Consider the following 21,493-nt stretch of genomic DNA (forward strand, 5'->3'; position numbering starts at 1 on the left):
TTGCCTATATGCAAACATTAGTCCATAAGGATTGTCATCAATTGCCAAAATCTTACATGGGGCTCCATGCACTTTCATCGTGTTCCCTACCTTGGAAGGAAGGTACGTCACGTTGAAGAGGTGTGAGATCCCACGAAGGGATCCCAACCCGCAAAGGCTCACCTTGTTCTCCAAGAGCCTATCCCACAAAGGAAAAACTCAATCACTCGTGGTAGACCGTAAAGGTGGTCTCCAAACCTTACAAACTTTTCACAAGGCAAGTTACAAGCTGAAAGCCTCCATGAGACCCTAGCTGCCTAGGGTTTCCCTTGAACCCAAGGGGAAGAAGAAAACTTGATGAACACAAGGAGACATGAAATATGGCTTGGTGTAGTCGTAGATCGACCTCACTTGCTTCTACCAAAGGGATTTGGAATTGCTGATTCCCGTCGGAGACCCTCAAGCTTATGTGCTTCAACAATTGGGCGAGAGAGCGATAGCACAAAAGATTATATATGAATAGTTGAACTACCCTTCCTAAGGAGGAAGAATTTGGTTTTATAGCTCAAGGTAGAAAATAGACATTTTGGGAAATTCCCCGTGTGCAAATTTGTGGTAAGTTGGGATAACCGAATTTCTAGTCGATTGCTTTTGTACCAAACTCGGTTGATCGGGGTTCATACCAATTTGGACAGTGTCCATCCTAGCAAGTCGGTTGAATGAGCCTTACTGGAGCAGGTACCGAAAGCATCGATTGCTACCATACCTGGTAAATACCTGGATTGACTTGATCGGTATGAGAATCACCATAAACAATTTAGGTGCCGATTTGGTAGAAAACCCTCAAAAGACCATTTCCCCAACAAGCTAAACTCTCCTCAATTTGTGTGATGGTGATATATGGTGGTAGAATAAGTATGTGGCTTGTCAAGGTTACCGAGACCACCCCTCTTAAAAGTACGTTTCTTTTTATTTGAATCCAACATAAATAAATATAAGAAAAATATAAGGAAAACGCTAACACTTCTCTTCTTTAGCAAATGGGGGTCTCCAATCACCTTCGATTAATACGTGGACTAAAACCCGTGTACGACACTTGGAGATACCATTGGTCCACAACCAATTAGGCTTAGGTGTGATCGTCATCTAAATTAATGGTTAAAGGTAAAAACACCTTTATAGGTAGAATTAGAATTTTTTAATTCAAAAAATCCGACTCACATTTAGAGACTTGTTTATACGGTTTTTCCTATTCCTTCGTCTTACCAATATTAGTCTGATACTAATGTTGAAATTTTTATTTTTGTGAAAATTAATTTTAAGCATGATATTTAATTGCTTAATGATACACACTATTAGTGTCGTACTAACAACCTTCTCTAGGTCGTGCTTCATGAACGAAACCGTATCGTCATCATATTGTGGAATCACAAGTAATCAATCCCCCTAGCTGACCAGCCCATCCTCGTTTTGTGCGTGCAACAAGGATAGCCAACGTGTGTGCAACGATGTTGAAACCCATCGGGGGATAAATGATGATTGGTTTTTATTCCGACACCGAAGCCTCGCACGAACTGCGCGCGCAGTCGATCGACGCCACTATCTTCCCATGCATTTTAGTACGAGCGCTAGACAGATACGAGTAGATACTACTCCAGCTCACCCGGCCCAAAATGCGTAGTAATGGTGGTGCGCGTTTCGATCAACCGGCCGCACTGACGCACGCACGTCGAGGATAGAACCCAGCTCATCCCGTCTGTTGGTGGCCGCGGCCGTCCAACACGTACCGCGCGCGCCGCCGGGGTCCAGGCAAGGCCGCCCTGTCCGCCATGCCCTACCGACATTTTTCTATCCCCCACCAACACGTACCGCGCGCGCCGCCGGGGTCCAGGCAAGGCCGCCCTGTCCGCCATGCCCTACCGACATTTTTCTATCCCCGCCATTGAATGAAGCTCGGCCGGTAGGCGTTGGGTACGCGTGGAGCGTGGAGCGGAGCACGCCATGTTTCACTCATTCGATGCCTGCCTGCCCCTGCACGGCCGGTCAATTATCCCCCTCGCCCCACTCACATTAGCCAAGTATTAATGCCGCTCGCCCACGATCAAGCTGCGGCAGCGGTGAGCCGGTGATCAGCTAAGGTCCGTCCGTCCAACCACCGTCCTCCTCCCCCATCCCTCGCCGCCGATCTCCATTCCCCGGCTAGCCAGAACCCAACACCCGCGCACCGTTCGCGCACCGCTCGCCGCGCCGCGCCGAGCACGCACCGCGCGCGTCGTTCTCGTCACGCATTTGGCCGATCTTGGCGCGCCGCGGACACGTAGGCCAGCCCAGCGGCCGCGCGCCTACGTGCCGGGGACGGGACCCGCAGATATCATTTCTCGCGCACCTGGAAACACTTGACACTCGCTTGCTTGCCTACAAACCCCAGATCAGGGAGTCATTCAGTCAGAGACAAACATAAAGGGAGACGGAAAGGAAACACGAAACCCAGCCAGCAAGCTAAAATACACCGCTAGTCCGGCTAAAAAGAGGGAAGGCCCTGATCGCGGGGCTTTGCGTCGCCGTCGTCATCGTCGGCGCGCAAGCGCGGGCGTGTCATGAGCCAGCGCCGCGCCCGTCGGGCGATTCCCCCACCCGCCGCGCCGCCACCGCTGCTCCTGGCAGCCGCCCTGCTCGCGCTGCTCTCCCTCGCTGGCCGCCTCGGCTGCGATGCGGCAGCAGCGGAGGCGGATGCGCCGCCGGACTACGGCGCCGCGCTGTCGAAGAGCCTGCTCTACTTCGAGGCGCAGCGGTCGGGGCGTCTGCCGTACGGGCAGCGCGTGCGGTGGCGCGGCCACTCGGGCCTCACGGACGGGCTGCAGCAGGGGGTGGACCTTGTCGGCGGCTACTACGACGCCGGCGACCACGTCAAGTTCGGCCTGCCCATGGCCTTCACCGTCACCATGCTCGCCTGGGGCGCCATCGAGTTCGGCGACGACGTCCAGGCCGCCGGGGAGTGGGGGCACGCGCTGGAGGCCATCAAGTGGGGCACCGACTACTTCGTCAAGGCGCACACCGAGCCATTCGTCTACTGGGCAGAGGTACGTCACGCGCACGCATGTTCTTTCTTACCGCTGGGGCTTCCAGTGGATCGCGACCATTTCGAGACGACACGCGATCGAAAAGCGGCCGACAGCCGCCATTAATTAATTTACTGCTGCTGCGAATGATGGCCTTGATGACGGACGGATGTCTGACGATCGAGCGCCGCTGGCTGTCTGACCATGCAGGTGGGGGACGGCGACACGGACCACTACTGCTGGCAGCGGCCGGAGGACATGACGACGTCGCGGCAGGCGTACCGCGTGGACAAGGACAACCCGGGATCCGACCTCGTCGGCGAGACGGCCGCGGCGCTCGCCGCCGCGTCCCTCGTCTTCCGCCGCTCCGCCGAACACCACGACTACGCGGACCTCCTGCTCCGGCACGCGCGGCAGCTGTTCGAGTTCGCGGACACGTACCGGGGCAACTACGACAGCAGCATCAAGCAGGCGCACAGCTTCTACACCTCCGTCAGCGGCTACCGGGACGAGCTGCTCTGGGCCGCCTTCTGGCTGCACCGGGCCACGGGCGACGACGCCTACCTCCGCTACGCCGTCGACGGGGCCCGCGGTCCCCTCGGAGGCGGCGCCGGGTGGCACATGACCGAGTTCAGCTGGGAGAACAAGTACGCCGGACTACAGGTCCTCGCCGCCAAGGTACGCCACCAACGCACCTAGCTTATTTACGTCTTCTGTCGTCACGTTTCGTACCAGGGAATTTCGCTTTCAGAAACAGAAACGCTTTCATGCATGCCAATCTTCTTTCAGTGCTCCACACCCCAGCACTTGATCGCTTCAACCTTGGTTGATCAGTAATTTAAGTCGGTGCCGGTGGTTGAGCCGTGCTTCCAAGGGCTAGGTTACGGCCGTGCATGTCCCCCTACCTCACCGTACAGAAAATCAATGCATCTACCAAGTGGTACTCCTAGCTAAGATTGTTTTCACTTTTACCACCACCAGGAAACAGGGTTAGATACTACCCAAATTGGGCGTTTAAGTTTCCCGCCCAAATTGCTTGAGAAAGGGCAGGATTATGAATGCCTCCACATGGCTTAGAGCATCCCCACTCGTTGGCGCTCCCCACGCCCAAATCCGGAGAAATTTTCGTCCGGATTGGAGGAAGATTTGGCGTGGGGAGGAGTAGTTTTCCAGTCGTATGCTCCCCAAGCGGCGTTTCTCGGAGAAAAAGAGGATGGCTCGGGGAATCCGGACGAAAGAGGAGACACGTGGGCGTGGGTGGTTGGTTTAGCTTCATCCGGAGTCCCCGAGCGCTCCCCGGGGGGTCGGGGATGGCGTGGGATCGCCGGATGAAAATAGGTCCAAATCCGGACCAAAATGAGGAACCGGGGGCGCGACTGGGCCGAATTTCGCCGTCCGGATGGAAAAAAGTGGCCGTGGGGGCTCCGTGGGGAGACGAGTGGAGATGCTCTTACACTTTCTTGCTCCCCGGGAGATCGAATCCATGTAGGATCCACACCTCTGTACGTACGATCATGCCAAGCCCTGCACATGTACTCTGCCTAGCAATACGCCTAGTTGGCAATCCATGCTTCGTTTCAAAAAGAGAAGTTGGCAATCCACAAGACCACGAGACGGGTGATGAATGGACTGAGATCTGCAGACACAAGTCGCTGTTGATCAATCACTGACGACGACTAATCTCACCTGTTAGGCGAGCCATGTAGGCTGTAGCTATAGCCATTCAGTCAGCAATTATGGTCGCTGGAGAAGTGAGTGAGTGAGTGAGATCGTCCTGCCCTCACATGGCCAGGCATCTCGCCAGAGCCTTTCCCCTCCTGAAAGCTGCAGGGTCCTGCTAATTAAGCTGGGGCTTTTGCCTTTCCCATCCACGTCGTGCTCTCGTCCTGCTTTAGGATTATTCGGTTTCCTTTCTGGAAAAAACCTGAAACCCCGCTGACGCTAAGCAGAGAAAGAAAAAGACTCAGATCGCACCGCGCAACTGCTCCCTGGCTATGTATGGTTTGAACTGGCAATTAGGGCTGGACAAAAAGCTCGAAACTCGGCGAGTTAAATGAGTGCTCGTTTGCTCGACTCGTTTGAACTCGACTCGTTTTGTTAACGAGCCGAGCTGAGCATCAGTTTTTGCTCGTTAAGGTTAACGAGCTAAACAATCGAGCCGACTATGTTCGTGAGCTACTCGTTAAGATCGGTAACAAGCTAGGCTTCACTAGTTTTGACTGCGAGTCACTTTAGTTATCTCAAATATTTGGCAGGAAGGGGCCAAGCAAAATAGTGGTCTTTAACCATGCTTGAAACTCCTATAGTAGGATCTAAAAACCCATGCTTCCACTCTTCCGCACCAGGCAATGCACACATGTTTTCTTTGCATTGCATCATTAACGATCCTTAACGAGCTGCTCGCGAGCGCTCGTAAGAACATAATGAGTCGAGCCAAACAATGATTTCAGCTCGTTATTCTTAACGAGCTTAACGATTCGAGTCTTAACGATCACGAGCTTAACGAGCCGAGTCTTAACTATCCGAGCAGCTCGTTAGTCCACCCCTACTGGCAATCAACTCGACGTACGTACGTAGGCACGACCTGATCATGCCTCGGTAGTATTTTGAGGAAAAGAGCTAGCGTCTCAGATTGGTGAAATGGTATTTTTATCGGAGTCTAATCTCATCGTTCATCCCCTCTACGTACGCTGGATTAATCAGCAGGGCAGGACTTGACCCTGTCCGATCCTGTCAAATATTTTACGAGGAGATAAAAAAAAAAAGTGGCACAGACTAGTGAATCATATGCTCGCCCTGGCTCATCTCAGGGTGTAGGACACCAGGGAGAAACTGCGAGTAGAGATTGATCTCTCGCAGAATTTACAAGCGCGTACACATACAAGCGGATCAGTGCGCGGACATGAGAAAGTTGCGTGGGATCAAGCGGGCTCAACATCACGCACACGCCAGCCATGCACGTACGGACACCTCAGGATGGGATGTCGTGTCGGTGCTGTAAAGCGATCGATGGCCGCGCGGATGGGGATCGGTGTCATCACCGCTAGCTAGGCACCCTAGCTAGCCGATCGAGCGCAAGGCTGGCCGATAAGCGCTGAGATCATCAGCACTCGATCACCGCGTATGTATCCTCTAGCTATAGCTAGGTATCGGCTGGATCCGGTTCTGCGTAGTACAGTACAACTTTGATGATGCGGGAGAAGACGAGGTTCCTGCGCCCCCTCTCGCAAGCACGGCCAAACCGCACACGAAATTAAATTTGTTGTATATCTTGCTTGCTTGCCAGACCAACCGACCGACCGATCGACCGGGCTGACGAAATTCCACCAACTAATTCAGCCAGGTCCAAACACATACGTTGGGGAAAAGGACACGGACACGACCGATACTACTCCCCATGTATTCTGGGGGGGAAGAAACAGCAGCCCTCTTTCATCTTTTCCGTGGAGGCTATCGAAACTCGAAAGTGAGGTTTGGAGAGGGAAAGGGCACGACGACGTCGCGTCGTTTGCATGTGGATCATCGTCGTTCCGGTGACGCGCGACTCCTCCCCGTACGTCAAAGTGATCTGTCAAAGACGGGGTGGCCCGGAATTCCACATTGCATGTCCCGGTCTACAGAGAGGCTGAGTAGGATATGGCTGACCTGGCGCGATCCCGAGCTCACTGTCGTCAATGTGTAGGTAACGGGGTCGGTCCAGACGCGTTGCTGTCTGACGCCCCGTTCTTCCATGCCCTCGTCTTCACGGTGCGGTAGCTTTCTCTGCCTTTCTCGACGAGAATAGACGAGCTCTGCGTCCCAAACTTCTCCGTTAATGGCAAGTTCACATCGCCAGTTTTTGTTCATTAATGGCTATAAAACGGGTGCACCTAATTTTCATGCCGCTAAAAATTACCTTACTTCTCAGACAAGTGACAGTCACGCGCGCAACTTTGTGTTTCTTGAACTTTTCTTTCTATGGCGTGAGCATTTTTTCTTCCGGTTACCACTCATCCACGGTCGAAAACAATCTACGTTGCAATCCACTTCTAGCTAGAATTAGTTGCAACGAGGGTTCTTTTCTCGGCCGAGGTTTCCCAAATCTTGCCGGAAACCAATATCTAGGTTACCAACCACCAATCTCACCGGAAATCAATTTCTGGGTTTCCTCCTTTTTTTGGTTGATAAATTTTAAACAAATTCCTAGATCTGTTTGACAATTCTCAAATGGTATTATGACCGCTATTTCCGTACACCGGTAATACCGGTACCCACCGAAAAATAAAAATCTCTGCGGCTCCCTATGTTCTTCGGTATAAGGCCACCTTCCGAAACACAGTTTTCGTCTCTACAAATTCACTATCTTTTCCTGGGAAGAATTGGTTAGATTTCTTTCTCGTAGCTTGGTGCTCATAATGTGAAAGGTTCTTGCAACCATAGAGATGGAGAAACAAAATGCAGCACATTTAATTAGCCTGGAACACGACAAATTTTCCGTGGAAGTAATCGTGCTATTTTGATTTTGTTTTATTTGTATCTAGAAAATGAGATTGTGACCTTGTATAGAAGAAGAAAGGGACTAATGCCCACTTTTCACACTGGCCAAACAATTTTATGTCGATTGCAATCTTCTTTTAACCGGAAAAAACCCAACTCAGCTTTGCTTTAGTTTTTTTTTAAAACTTTAGAAGATCGATTTCCTTTTTTATAAAAATTGAATTCCATGGAACTTTTTTTTTTTGACAACTAACTCCATGGAACTCAGGCTCCGTTAAGCGACAAATCATATTTTAAAAGAATTACATGTACCCAGTCAACAGTTTAGCTGAGTACAGTGAATTTTTTTGTGCATTCAACGAATCATGGATATGCTAGCTGCTTTTAAGTTATCTGCAACCACTAGTTCTAAGATGTGGACGTTTATTTCGGAAATGGCTGACAACATGGTCAGAATATTAATACCTTGCACCTGTTCCTTCCTCGATCATCTTCTTTATCGAACAGCTGAAACTTTCGTAGGCACATCAGCACATGGCGTGAAGAAATAAGGAACACACGTAGGAAGGAGTATTTGTTATATTGTACACAAGTATGCATGCTTAATTTCCAAGAAAGTTTCTACCTAGCTAGAGGGGTTCCTGGCAGTACAATTATATGATTGCCCAAGCAAATATCGCGATCAGAGTAGTAGCTAGTCTATAACCAATTTTCCATTATGCGGTCATGCATGTAGGAGTAGGACTATCTACACCGTGTCAACCCCTATCCATTAGATAACTGTAGCATTTTTTAAAATCGCCCTCAGACTTTCAGACTGAAGTGTTGGCTTCATGGAATACAGCTATGAGGCTGTCAGCTTTTGCTGTGGTAGACGGGTGGTGACGTTCAAATTCATTTCTTTGAGCTGTCCACTCCTTAGCCTGTCTCGCATCTTGAAGAAAGTGAAGTTAATGTGTCGGCAAGAGGAACTCATAGTTTGTGCACCATTTTTCTGTAAAAAAAAGAGAAAAGAGACAAACCGATATTCCTTTTAGTACAATTATATAGATGTGCACTGTATAGTAGCAAAAAAAGGAATATAGAATATTCTTGGGGCCCAAAATGTCGAAATAAAACAAACGTCAAAGGGAATCAAAATGCTCTCTCCTTTGTTTCTTCTAGGATATGAAGCTCCCTTCGTCACGCATCACCTGCTGAGGCAAAATCCGAGGCCGGCTTTCATTCACTCACTCATTGGTTTCATCAAAAAGAGCAAAATTCGGAGGATGCTAGCCGATGTTTCCGGTTAAGCATCGGTCCACTGGGCCCACCAGCCGGTCAGTGAGATACACCGTTGATCATGTAGTCAGAGCATTGACAGGAAAGCGAGTCCACCATATGTGTCACGTCACGTCTGGCCTCACTCGCTCGCAGCCACCGACAGCAACACTGCGTGGAATTGAAGAGAGATTCGTTAGTTGCAACTTACATCCGTCCATCGTTCCAGCTGGATCCCAATTTTGCGAATCTTCATTCAAACCATCGACTATATTTCCCGGTTCTTAATCATCACTGATTTGCTATAGCTGTTTTCTATAGAATGTTCATGGGAAATTAAACGGAGGCCATCCTCTTTATTTTTAAATACTTCAAATTTATATTTTGAAATTTTATAAAGTTGAAATGAAATTTCAGGTGTAGCTAATGATGTATACTATAAACATGCAAAATTTCAATATAAACTACTTTGTATTCTAGGCTACAAAAAAGACAAAATATGACATTTTTTTATAGTGAATAGTGTATATTTCTACACTATATAATTTATCAGATTTTATAATTTTTATGCAGCCTAGAATATTAAATATTTTATATTGAAATTTACAGGATTGTACTATAGATCATTCGCTAGCTACCTCTAGAATTTTACTCCTAATTTTTAAAAATTTCATAATACGAATTTTAAGTGTTTGAAAATAAAAAGCTACATACATCTCGGCCTCCATTTCTTAATTTCCCTCCCTCCATCGCGTAATATGTTTTGAAATTTTTTGTCCAAGTTAAACTTTATAAAATTATCCCACTATATGACAAAATTTATCAATAACCATAATATGAAATGTAGACCATATAAAAATATATTTTTTACCTTGAATTCTATAGTTATTGATTTCATACCATAAAAGTTAACATATTTTGTTATATATTTAGTTAAGCTTTGCAAAGTTTGATTTTCACCGATTGAATATTATATGTAGCATAATTTTTTAAGGAGGAAGTACTGATTTTGCCACTCCATTTTGGTCAGCTGCTGCTGGACGGCGATCCGCAGGGGGCGCAGCACCGGGCGGTGCTGGAGCAGTACAAGGCGAAGGCGGAGCACTACCTGTGCGCGTGCCTCGGCCGGAACAACGGCAGCAACGTGCACCGCAGCCCCGCCGGGATGCTCTACGTGCGCCAGTGGAACAACCTCCAGTACGCCTCCAGCGCCGCCTTCCTCCTCACCGTCTACTCCAGCTACCTCGCCCGCGCCGGCGAGAGCCTCCGCTGCCCCGACGCGCCGGAGGTGCCGCCGTCCGAGCTGCTGGCCCTCGCGCGGTCGCAGGCCGACTACATCCTCGGCCGCAACCCGCTGCGGATGAGCTACATGGTCGGCTACGGCACCCGGTTCCCGTTGCGCGTGCACCACCGCGCCGCGTCCATCGTCGCACACAAGGCCGACAACCGCTTCATCGGGTGCGTGCAGGGCTTCGACGACTGGTTCGGCCGCGACCAGCCGAACCCCAACGTGCTCGTCGGCGCCATCGTCGGCGGGCCCAACCGCCGCGACCAGTTCAGGGACGGCAGGAAGTACTACATGCAGACCGAGGCGTGCACCTACAACACCGCGCCCATGGTCGCCGTCTTCGCCAGGCTGCACCGCCTGTCGACGATGGCGGCGGCGGAGAACTCCTCGTCAGATTCGGAGGGGTGCCGCCCAGGCCTAGGGACGGCACTCTCAGCCAAGTGTAGATAAACTAAGGTGCTCCTGCAGGTATAATTAGCTTGGGCGGGAAATTCTTTTTCTTTCTCGTATACGAACTTACTTCCATATAAGATTTTTTCCAAGTGTTAATATGAGAAAGAGTTACTTAGTGAAAGAAAAGAACAGGCATAGTGTCTAGTGGACGAACAATAATAACGAAATCGATCGGGTGGGTGAAAGATTAGGTACTTGTATTCTCAAGTTAGTTAGGTGTTTCAGAAAGCAAATTTAAAGGACTTGTGTCATCTTTACTGGATCACTAGTTTTTTTCTTTCTATAGCTACTGTACCGCTAGTATAGACGTACCGCTACGGCACTACATGATGAGTGTTCCTTTGATTCAAATGATATATGTAAAGTTTGAATTTTATGAAAAAAATTCTACATAGGTTGTTTGATTCATAAAAACATGATTTTTTTAAATGAAGAAGATTGCATCTCAGCATTTGCATCAATTGATGCATACGACCATCTATATGTTAATTTATTCAACAAAGATCTAACAAAGATCATACATCAAAATATCTAAAACCATCACTCAACACCTATAAAACAGATAACATGTGAAAACATGCTAACAATGTCTTATTACCTGAAAAACACCAAAAATTCCCATAACTACGAACTAGGAGTATGAGGTACCCGGAGCCACCTCTAAGTAAAACTGGAGCGCTTATCCGATGTAGTAGACTTCTAGCGAGTACATTATAGTGCAAGGTGATCCGCTCAGGCCGGCGTCGACGAGAAGATGCCGACGAAAATGCGCGGATGGGAAGGAAGCCACAATTAATGACTGCATATGCACGCGTCGGCATCCCCTACATCCCGGAGCAGAACTGGCGTCGACGCGTCCCTCGACGGCGACGGCCCTCTCCTGCGCGAACCGCGGGATGCTACTACGTGCCCGCTGGTCCGCCGGCCGCCGGCGACCATGCACTGTCGTAGTCTCCGTCCACTACTGATTTAGGCGCGCAATATTAATAACCACGGCCGACCAATCGCACACGCTAGCACCGCTCATGATGGCGATTTTCCGGCCCGCCTAATTACCTCGGTCGCCGGTCGGCCGGTGCCTACGGCGGTGCGCGGCGGCGCCGCTGGTACGTGTCGTCGGCGGCAAACTTTTTCCGGACTTTGCATTGCTCTGGAACGGCGTGGCGCTTCCTGGTCTGGATGACATTGGCAGTTGGCAACGCACGTTCTGTCGCGCGGTTCCCGTTTTTCCCGGGCGCTTTCAGGACTACCAGTGCTGCACTGTGACCAGTCGCCAGCGCGATTAGGATTTGTGCAGGGTTTAGCATGACACGTCGGCGGGGGGAGTGATCACGGCCGATCGGTGCGACGGGGACAGTGCTAGTTCAGCGGCACTTACTACGCGAGATAGTGATAACCACATGTCCGTGATTAGCTAGTTCCAACGACCAACCATGCCAGAGGTTTGGTAGGAGGCGTGCTTACTTTTGTTCTCTGGTAATGTGGACAATTGCAGGATTCGAAACCCTGGCCAGAGGCAGGCGTTACTTAGAGCAACTCACCATAGTTCTGATAGGAGGATGTACCTATGGATCAATTATAATCCTGTTTTACTCGCATATATTTTAAGGAGTAATTATAATCCTTGCATCCAACCCAACACAACCACTAGTCCAGCAGGTCGCACAAAATAGAAAAAGAGAAAAAAGATGACTCGTCCGACCCAAGGTTCTGTTCATGGCGGAACCGCACGCCACGCGTCGACCTCCACCCCACCACCACCAAGGACTTCCACTGCCACACGTCCGTACGCCACCGCTCCGCCGTCCAGATAGGCTTAGCCAGGCCAAGCTCGGTAACGCTCTCCCCACTTCCTCGTCGCCGCGGAGCTTCCCGGAGGTGCCTGACGCTGGTGCCGTTCGGCGATGATGGAGGATAGGTTCCGGAGGGTTGCGGCGAGGTTCAAGGCGTGGCGCGACAAGGCGGCAGGTGGGGGACGGGAGCTGACGGCCGCGGCTTCCCCTCCGCGAACTCGAAGCAAGATCCATGGCGATCCGAGGGCGGGCTACCGCTTGCTGGAGTGGGTGAGGCGCAGGTCGGGGAAGAAGCGGCGTCCGGTGCTCGATCTGCGTCGGATTCGGGAGATCGCGATTTCAATCTCTGCATCGTCTCGTTTGGGCCGATTCTGATCGAAATCGCGCCGCACAGGGGCTTCATCGTCTCCAGGAGGTTCTCGAGCTCGACAGGCAGCTCCGCCGAAGCGGCGGCCTCCATCCTCTGCCATGGCCCTGTGGCGGTGAAGCCTTGTTCGAAGAAGAGATCCCTGAGCAAAATCATCCACGACAAGCTCAAGGGCAAGGAGGAGGCATCGTCGAAAATTCCGCGCAGCGCCATGAGGGCCTCCTGCAAGCCAATTCGGCGGGCTGGGCAGCGAGGCCGTCCCAGGCGTCCTCTATCTCCCTTTTCCATGGCGATGGTCGAAGCAAACCGTCAAATACCGCCAATGTGGGAGAGCCGATCTGTGAATCGGAAGGGGGTTCGCGCAGGGATCGTGCGGCGGCAACCTCGTTGTTGGTTTTCAGATACCAAACTTTGCTGATGGAGAAGACTCTGCAAGTTTTGGTGGCAGAGAAGAATGAGGGCTGAGGCTTCGGCCTCAACGACAAGCTTTTGGAGTTTTTGCTAGCAACATATTGTCCGGGCATCTAGCCGTTGACAGGATACCAACGGTAGAATTGAGAGAACACTTTTGGAACACTTTTAGCTCGGAGGTGGATGAGGTGGAAAGCTTCTAAAAGCAGCTATGGCCTATGGCATATTCCATGGCATCCTACCAAACCACCAGGGCAGAGACGTTCTTGTATAAATAGGGGTGGACCTAGGGTTCGCGTCTCCCCCTTCAGGCCACCGCCGCCACCACTTCCTCCTGATCGTCCAGGTTTGTGTGTGCTTGGAGTTGAGGATTCTGATCTAGAAGAGGGTTTATCATGGCAGATCGAGGGAGAGGTCGTGGTCGTGGCAACAGTGGGAGAGGAGATCGACAACAACAGCATAATTAACAGTTTCAACCTGAATTCAACCAGATGCAGGCGTTACCCTATCATCCACAAGCACCTTATGGGTTCATCCCTGGTGTTATGCATCCACCATGGTTTGGTGGACTGTTTCCTTCTTATCCCATCAATATTTTGGTATGCAACCAAATCAATGGGTAAATCCCCAACAGAATGGTGGTCAGGGGCAACAGGCATCTGGAGACCATGGTGGTAGGAACAAGAATCAACATGGGAGATTCCAACAGAAGAAAAAAAGGCCTGCTCAGGTAGAGGCTGCTAGGTCTAGTTCTTTGAACTATGCTGATACTATCTGTGAGGGTTGTGGAGAACCAGGTCACTTGAAGGCTGCTTGCTCAAAGAATGCATGTTGTTTTATCTGTAAGGCCAGTAATCACTCTATGGACGATTGCCCAATTCTAAAGAGGCCTCATCAGATTGCAAGATACATAGGGAGCTCCGCAACTGGTCTAGGCTTCTATCATACTGAGGCACCTGAGGTTAGTGTTAATCATATCAGCTCGACAAGGAACTGTGGTGTGGTGACTAATGATGATGGGGAAATCAGCAGAGAGGATCTAGCTAGTGAGTTCTCCAACATCTAAAAGACAAATTGGCCATGGAAAATTAGAGAACTTGGTGATTGGTCATATTTGGTGAAATTCCCTCCACATATCCTTGTGGAACAAGTGATTGGATACCCCAGGTTTGCATTAGCTAAGGAAGGAGTTACAGTTTCAATCACCAAATGGCTGTTGAGACTCTAGCTGAGACTTGGATTCAAGTTAGGGGGCTGCTTCCTCCATGGTGTGAGTGGAATATCATTGACCAAGTTGTCTCAGTTTGTGGCTTGCTGACAAAAGTGGATTAGCAAAGCATTTTCAGAAACTGTGCATAGGCTGTTAGAGTGGAAATCCTTTGTAGAGATCCCAACAGAATCCATGCCGGTAGATTGTTTAACTTCCATGGGAAACTCTTCCAGCTGCAATTTACTACTGAGATTCCTAAAGCACCTGGGGTACAGAGAGATGTTGTTACAGGACAAGATGGCATTAATGCAGGAGGTGGACCTGGCTCTGGAACTAATGGTATGGACACTGATGGAAGATGTGAAGCAAATAGGAATAACACAAACTCACAATCTAGTGGAGGCTCAAATCAACAGGTGGAACCTGGCTCTGGCTCTCATGGGAGACAAGTCCCAGCTAATGTGGGTGATACAGTTGTGGAAGAAGTGATACCAGGAAGTGAAGTGTACAAGCTGTTGCTAGAGAAGGGTGCCATAGGAACAGATGGACAATTCATCTGGGAGGATCACAGTGTTGTTGATGAGGGTGTGAGGTCTGAAGTCACTAGTTTCTGGCAAGAAGAAGGGCCGACCTTTGCTGAGAGAATGGAAGAAGCTGTTGAAGAACAACTCCATCTGCCAGAGGATATCATGCCAACTTTTGATGGTTTGCTGAGGAACAGAGAAGCACAAGGAGTTGGAAAGAAACAGAAAGTGGCATGGGGGTTGTGCAACCTGTCAGACAGAGTGAGAGAATTGACAGATCCAAGAATGTGATGGACAAGGCTATGGAGCTGAAGTAAAAGAAGAACAATCCAGGAGCCGCTAAAAAATGACATGTATAATCAAATCCAATCCTTTTCATGTCTTGCAAGTAGAAGAGTTGAGTGATATGGCTAGAAAGATAGGAATTCATGTAGATACAACTGATGTAGATGATACAATTGACTCAGATAATGCTAGATGTGCTAATACCGATGTTGATTCAGAGAGTAAGACTCTAGACAATGCATTAGATGTAGAGCAATGTAAATGTTTAGGGGACCTGTCAGATCCTTCTGACCGCGCAAGAACTCCTGATCGGTATAATACATATCATGAGTTTGATGATAGAGGAGAGAATGTGTGGGTTTATGTGACTAGGAAAAAATGGGGCAAGCACCCCAGGAAAGTCTTTAGATGAAGTGTGGTTTCTGGAATGGTAGAGGGATTCAAGCCCTGGGTAGAGAAAAATATATTGATGAAATTCTTACTCCTTTGCGGCTAGATTATACTGGTTTCCAAGAAACCGAAAAACAACAGTTTATTAATTCTTTCCTGAAGTGTTTATTAGGGAATAGGAATTTTGCTTGGAATCATCTCCCTGCTGTTGGCTCTGCAGGGGGATTTTGGTAGGGATTAACCTAGATCTTTTTTATGTCATTTCTTGGGGTATTAAAAACTTCTCTATTAGTGCAGTACCTAGGAATAAAATAGCTGGTATTGTTGTTAGAATTACTATTGTTTACGACTCTCCATATGAGGAGAACAAGGATTAGTTTATTGCTGAATTACATGGATTGTTCCTTAACTGGGAAGGACCTGCCATTATTGGTGGGGATTTTAATCTTGTTAGATCTCAACTAGATAAGAGTAATGGTAATATTGATCATAGATGCGCTAATAAGTTTAATGCATGGGTAGAACTATGGGACTTGGTAGAAATTGGGCTCCCTGGAAGAGCTTTTACTTGGGCCAATAATCAAGAGAATTTGATTATGAGTAGAATTGATAGATTTTTCTGTACCACTGAGTTGAAGGTGAAATTCCCTTTAGCTCATGCTAGGGCCTTGCCTAGGGTAGGGAGTGATCATATTCCCATCATTTGGAACTCTGGTTTTGATCAAATCCCAAATAAAAGTGGCTTTAAATTTGAAAAATGGTGGTTATCTAGACCTGATTTTAGTGACTTAGTGGCTAAAGCTTGGGCCCTTCCTACAGGGAATAAATCTGTTATTGATAGTTGGCACGACAAGTGTAAATATTTTAGGAGACTAGCTAGAGGATGGAGTGCAAACCTAGAGGCGGATATTAGGAAACACAAAAAAGGAACTTATGGAGGAGTATGATTCCCTTGATATAATGGCTGAAAACCAACCTCTAGATGAGCTGAGTAGGAAAAGATTAGATGATATTTCGATAGAACTTAATACTTACTAGATTATTGAAGAAACTAAAGCTAGACAGACAGAGGTCTAGAGATAGAAATATTCTGGAAGGGGATAGGAATACTGCTTACTTCCATGCGGTGGCTAATCAAAGAAGAAGAAAAAAATATAGTAGAAGGGCCTGAGGGTCCTGTAACTGACAAGAAAGGTATTCTTAAAGTAGCAACTGAGTTCTATAAAGAGCTTTTCAAGAAAGAAGATAGACCTGATATTAAATTGTTGGATGATTTTTTCTCTCATGAGGAGAAAGTTACTCCACAGGAAAATATAGAACTAGAAAAGGAATTCTCTGAAAAAGAAATTAAATAAGCCGTGTTTGGTTTATATGCTGAAGGAGCACCAGGTCCTGATGGTTTATCCTTCCTCTTTTTCCAAACTTTTTGTGAATTATAAAGGGAATCTCCTTGAGCTTTTTGATGATTGGTATAATGGTAGATTAGACATATACAGATTGAATTTTGCCATGATTACTCTTATCCGCAAAGAGGATGATGCAAAACAAATGAGAAAGTTTAGACCTATAAGCTTCATAAATTGTGTATTTAAGATTTTCACAAAAGTTATTACCAATAGATTATCTATGTTAATTGATAGATTGATCTCTCCACAACAATCTGCTTTTATTAAAGGGAGATTTATCTTAGAGAGTGTTGTCTCGGCTCATGAGATTATACATGAAGTATATAGAAAGAAGAATAAAGGGCTAGTATTCAAAATAGACTATTTAAAAGCCTATGATAGAGGAAATCTAGATTTTCTTTATGAAATCTTGCAACTTAGAGGTTTTGGGGATAAAATAATCTCTATAAGTAAGCAAATCACCCAAGGAGGGTCTGTTGGGGTCAAGGTAAATGATGTTGAGGGTGATTTCTGCCTTACTGGTAAAGGTCTAAGACAGGGTGATCCCTTTGCTCCCATGTTGTTTAATTTTTTTTGTAGATGTTTTCTCTAAAATGTTAAATAAAGGAGCATCATGTGGCATAATCACATGCTTATGCCCACATTTAGTTCCTAGTGGGGTAATTAGTCTGCAATATGCAGATGACACTCTATTTTTGTTGCAAAATGATGAGAGAAATGCTATAAATCTTAAGTGGACCCTTACTTGTTTTGAACAAATATCAGGGATGAAAATCAACTACCACAAGAGTGAATTGATGTATATAAACATGGAGAATTTAGAGCTTGCTCCTTTTTTAGATATATTCCAATGTGTTGCTGGGAAATTCTTGTTAAGTACCTTGGTTTTCCTTTGCATTTTAGTAAGCTGAAAAGGGAGAATTTGTAGCCTCTAGTTGATAATTTTCTTGGTAGAATGGCAGGATGGAGGGGGAAACTTTTTTCCATGAAGGCAAAAAAAGAATACCCATTCAGACTATTTTATCTAGTATTCCTACTTATATGCTTTCCTTTTTTAAAATTTCCAATATGGGCTCTAGATCTTATTAACACCCAAATAGCTAATTGTATTGGAATGGTGTAGATGGAAATAAGAAAATACATTTGGCCAACTAGTCTTCTATTTGTATGAAGAAATAGTATGGTGGGCTTGGTATACCTAATCTCCAAGATTTAACTATTTGTCTAGTTTGCTCTTGGATTAAGAGATATATCCAAGGAGAAGGTAGTTTATGGAAAAGAATAGTGGATGCTAAGTATAACACAAGAAATCCTAACATCTTTTGCTGCCAGGACATAAATCGTTCTATCTTCTGGAAGGGTTTGATGTGTGCATCTAGAGCTGTTAAATTTGGATATAAATGGAAAATAGAAAATCGTAGAACTGTTATATTTTGGGAAGACACTAGGTTTGGAAATGCACCTTTATCTACCCAGTATTGGGACATTTATTTTGTAGTTAATCAACAAATGAAACATGTTGCTGATCTGTGGGATGGGCAACAACTAAAATGTGATTTTAGGAGAACTTTTACACCACATGTGATGGAAATGTGATTTGAGTTAGTAGAAATTGCACAAACTATTATTTTTTCTGAAGAAGAGAACCAACCTATTTGGAAATATGAATCAAAAGGTGTGTATTCCTCTAAATCTCTATATGCTGTCATTAATTTTAGGGGGATTCAACCAGTTTATTTGCCTTCTGTTTGGGATCTAAAAATTCCACCTAGAGTGCAGATTTTTCTCTGGCTTTTATCTCAAAACAAGATCATGACCAGAGATAACCTTAGGCATAGGGATATACAAAAACCTTGTTTTGTGAGCTTTGTAGTGAGCTAGAATCTGTTAAACACATGTTCTTTGAATGCCTAGTATCTAGACTGCTTTGGGCTGTTGTGCAAGAGATTTTTGATGTAAAAATTATGATTACTTATCCCTTGCATCCAAATGGCTTTGCAATAAGATATTTGAGCAGTTAAATGTTGTTTCATGTGCTGCTATGTGGAGCATTTGGAACAATAGGAATCACTTGGTGTTTAACAGAAAAACTTGGCTTTCTATGAAACAACTCTGAGGGCTAATATATTTATGAAAATATATTTTGTAAATTTAAGAAAAAAGTGTTAATACATATCTATCAATGCTCACACAGTTTTAAAAATGTTTATATAAGAAAAAAAAAACATATTCACGTAACTCAATATAATTGTCCGTGTGTTTTAAATAAATTATAATATGAGATTTTTTTGTAGGTAATCTACTGAAGGGATTCTATCCACATATGACATTGCTCACATGGTAAAAAAAAAGTACACTCATCGAACAAGTATATATTTCATATGGTTGCACAGAGGGGGAATAAAATGAAAGAGAAAACACAAAATTGAAATCTGATATAAAAGAGAGGAAATAATAAGATTTTTTTAGAAAATAACCAAATTTACAAAAACAAAATACTAATACTAGTAGGAAAACAAAAAAGGAAGGGCGGCCTCACCTTGGGCGTGGCTCTCCTAAGCGCTCGTCGCGAAGTCGCGCCCCAGGCCCATGCAGGATTGATAGATGAAGGGAACATGATGCAGTAGCAGTAGCACGAACAATGAGAGCGCATGTGTGGTCGTACGAGAGAGAGAGAGGGGTTGTCCTTGACCGGCGATCTTGTTTGTTTGGTAGGAGGTATGTGTCAAAACTTTGATGGGTCCTGGTCATCAAGTGTTCTCCAAACGTAGTACCTCCATTCTATTTTGTAAGATGTTTTATTAGCTATTTTATAGATTTTTTCATTTTTGTTTGTTAGTCTAGTTTTAATGTGTAGGCTTTACTCATTTTAATTTATAACTATTTTAAAATATCTAAATCGTATATTAGTGAAGGAGGGGGTATATATCAACGAGAGGGGAGCGCCACATAAAGAATTTCAGATTGCACTCGTACCTGTCTAACTGACGGAAACATCTCGATCTGTTGCTGTTGGCATGGCAACGTATACTGTGGCAACCCGAGGGTGGATTCATGGGATCGCCATCATGGCATCGACGCCGACAACGAAGCTTTGTATCATCGAGATTCACTGTTCCAGGGCACTGGCGCACGTTGAAGATACATGCAGTCGATGGATGATGGATGGATCGATCGGTCACCAGGGCCACATTGAGGCCAACCACGCCACATGTCCGGTGCCACATGGAGCCGCTCGGCGTGACGCCACGCCGCCGCACTGCCGCTTCCATAGTTCCATGAAGCAAGCTCCACTTCAAGACATTCGATGCATGTGTTCTACTTAAGGAGAGAGAGAAAGAGAGATGACAATGAAGAGTGGGCAGCTGTGATGACCCAGCGTACCACTGCATGGTGTAGTACATAAGTCGTTGACATAACACAAGTGAAACACCGTTCCACTCATATTACATCTCTCAGAGTGGTAAAACAGAAACATATGCGAGTCCAAGGTATATCTATAGAAGCACACACGAGCTGTTTACATAAGATCAACACAACCTCCTACTTTACAGTGAGGTAAAACTTCAAATAAAGCTCCAGAAGAACGACTCGTAGTCTATCTTATTGCTAACTCAAATTTAAGAGCTACTTGGCTTGCTATAGAATTCTAGCTACTTAGGTGCTAGGATTAGGGAAATGTTCCCTTCTATTACTAGTCTAGGTTTCCATTATAGCTGATGCATAAGTTGACTCCATTGACTTCTTTGATTGGATTCTTCATCTTGTTGTAGTTGACTCCTCTGTCTTCGAGTTCCACGGTAGTTTCTCCTTCGGTGCCTTGATCTAAGAAGGGGGTTCAAATGGGATAGAATGAGTACGAGCGTACTCAGCAAGTTCATATTAGGAAATAGGTGTATCATGCACTAGCTACAGCCATAGACCAGAAAGTCATAAGCCAATGCAAGTTTTCATAAACATTTCTTCAAAAGGTTTATTTTATTCTGAAAACTATGCCCGTCAGTCTTCACAGGTTGACCAGAACTTCGTGGAGTTCCTTTCCTGCCGCGTTCGCAGTTCCCTTCCCGGAACAGGGAGTGACAGCCACAATTTGATAGACTCTGCAGAGGTGCGTTACTTTTCCCATAAGAGATCCCACCCTTTTTGCCATCCGCAGGGACTTGCCCCCGTTCACACTTCCTTTGGTGTGAGGCCAGGTATAAAGATCCAAGCCCACACCGCCTTCTTCGCGACTGCAAACCCACCCTTTTGTCCGACCGTACACCCCCAGTAGACTTCTTCCGATAATACGGCTTTACTCACGGTGTACTCCGGACAATCCATCATAGACCGTAGAGCTAACATCACTAATGGATGGGGATTTAAAAGGCTATCCCAACCTACGGCAGTGCCTCCAACACCCCGCAGCTCTACCAGTCCGTTGGCGTGCAGAAGGGAAAAGATACGGCTGGCTTCCCTAGAGCCATTATAGATCTCATGGTTAACGCGGTTTGTACGGCGCTAGAATCACTGGACGGCATTGGTAATTAATCCTAGGTTAATATAACCCATGCAATGGAACCTCCACCATATCAACACATACCATGGTTCCA

The 21,493-nt window shown here is 46.5% G+C and overlaps 1 protein-coding gene across 1 annotated transcript; it reads left to right on the top strand.

Annotated features, from left to right (window-relative positions):
- Positions 1-2,108: 2,108 nt before the first annotated feature.
- LOC127301269 (endoglucanase 22) lies at positions 2,109-10,798 on the top strand. The gene is made up of 3 exons (XM_051331484.2): positions 2,109-3,059; positions 3,249-3,716; positions 9,805-10,798. Exons 1-3 carry the CDS (start codon positions 2,577-2,579, stop codon positions 10,510-10,512), a joined length of 1,659 nt encoding a protein of 552 aa, XP_051187444.1. The 5' UTR covers positions 2,109-2,576; the 3' UTR covers positions 10,513-10,798.
- The last annotated feature ends 10,695 nt before the right edge of the window (positions 10,799-21,493 follow it).

The sequence above is a fragment of the Lolium perenne genome, chromosome 5 (assembly GCF_019359855.2).
Source record: "Lolium perenne isolate Kyuss_39 chromosome 5, Kyuss_2.0, whole genome shotgun sequence".
In the NCBI taxonomy this organism is placed as follows: domain Eukaryota; kingdom Viridiplantae; phylum Streptophyta; class Magnoliopsida; order Poales; family Poaceae; genus Lolium; species Lolium perenne.

What these genes read in the sequence shown, in the direction of transcription:
- LOC127301269 (XM_051331484.2), top strand. Translation starts at nt 2,577, where the DNA reads ATGAGCCAGCGCCGCGCCCGTCGGGCGATTCCCCCACCCGCCGCGCCG. An exon ending in CATTCGTCTACTGGGCAGAG is followed by an intron (nt 3,060 to 3,248) that starts GTACGTCACGCG and finishes CTGACCATGCAG; the next exon opens with GTGGGGGACGGCGACACGGA. An exon ending in TACAGGTCCTCGCCGCCAAG is followed by an intron (nt 3,717 to 9,804) that starts GTACGCCACCAA and finishes CATTTTGGTCAG; the next exon opens with CTGCTGCTGGACGGCGATCC.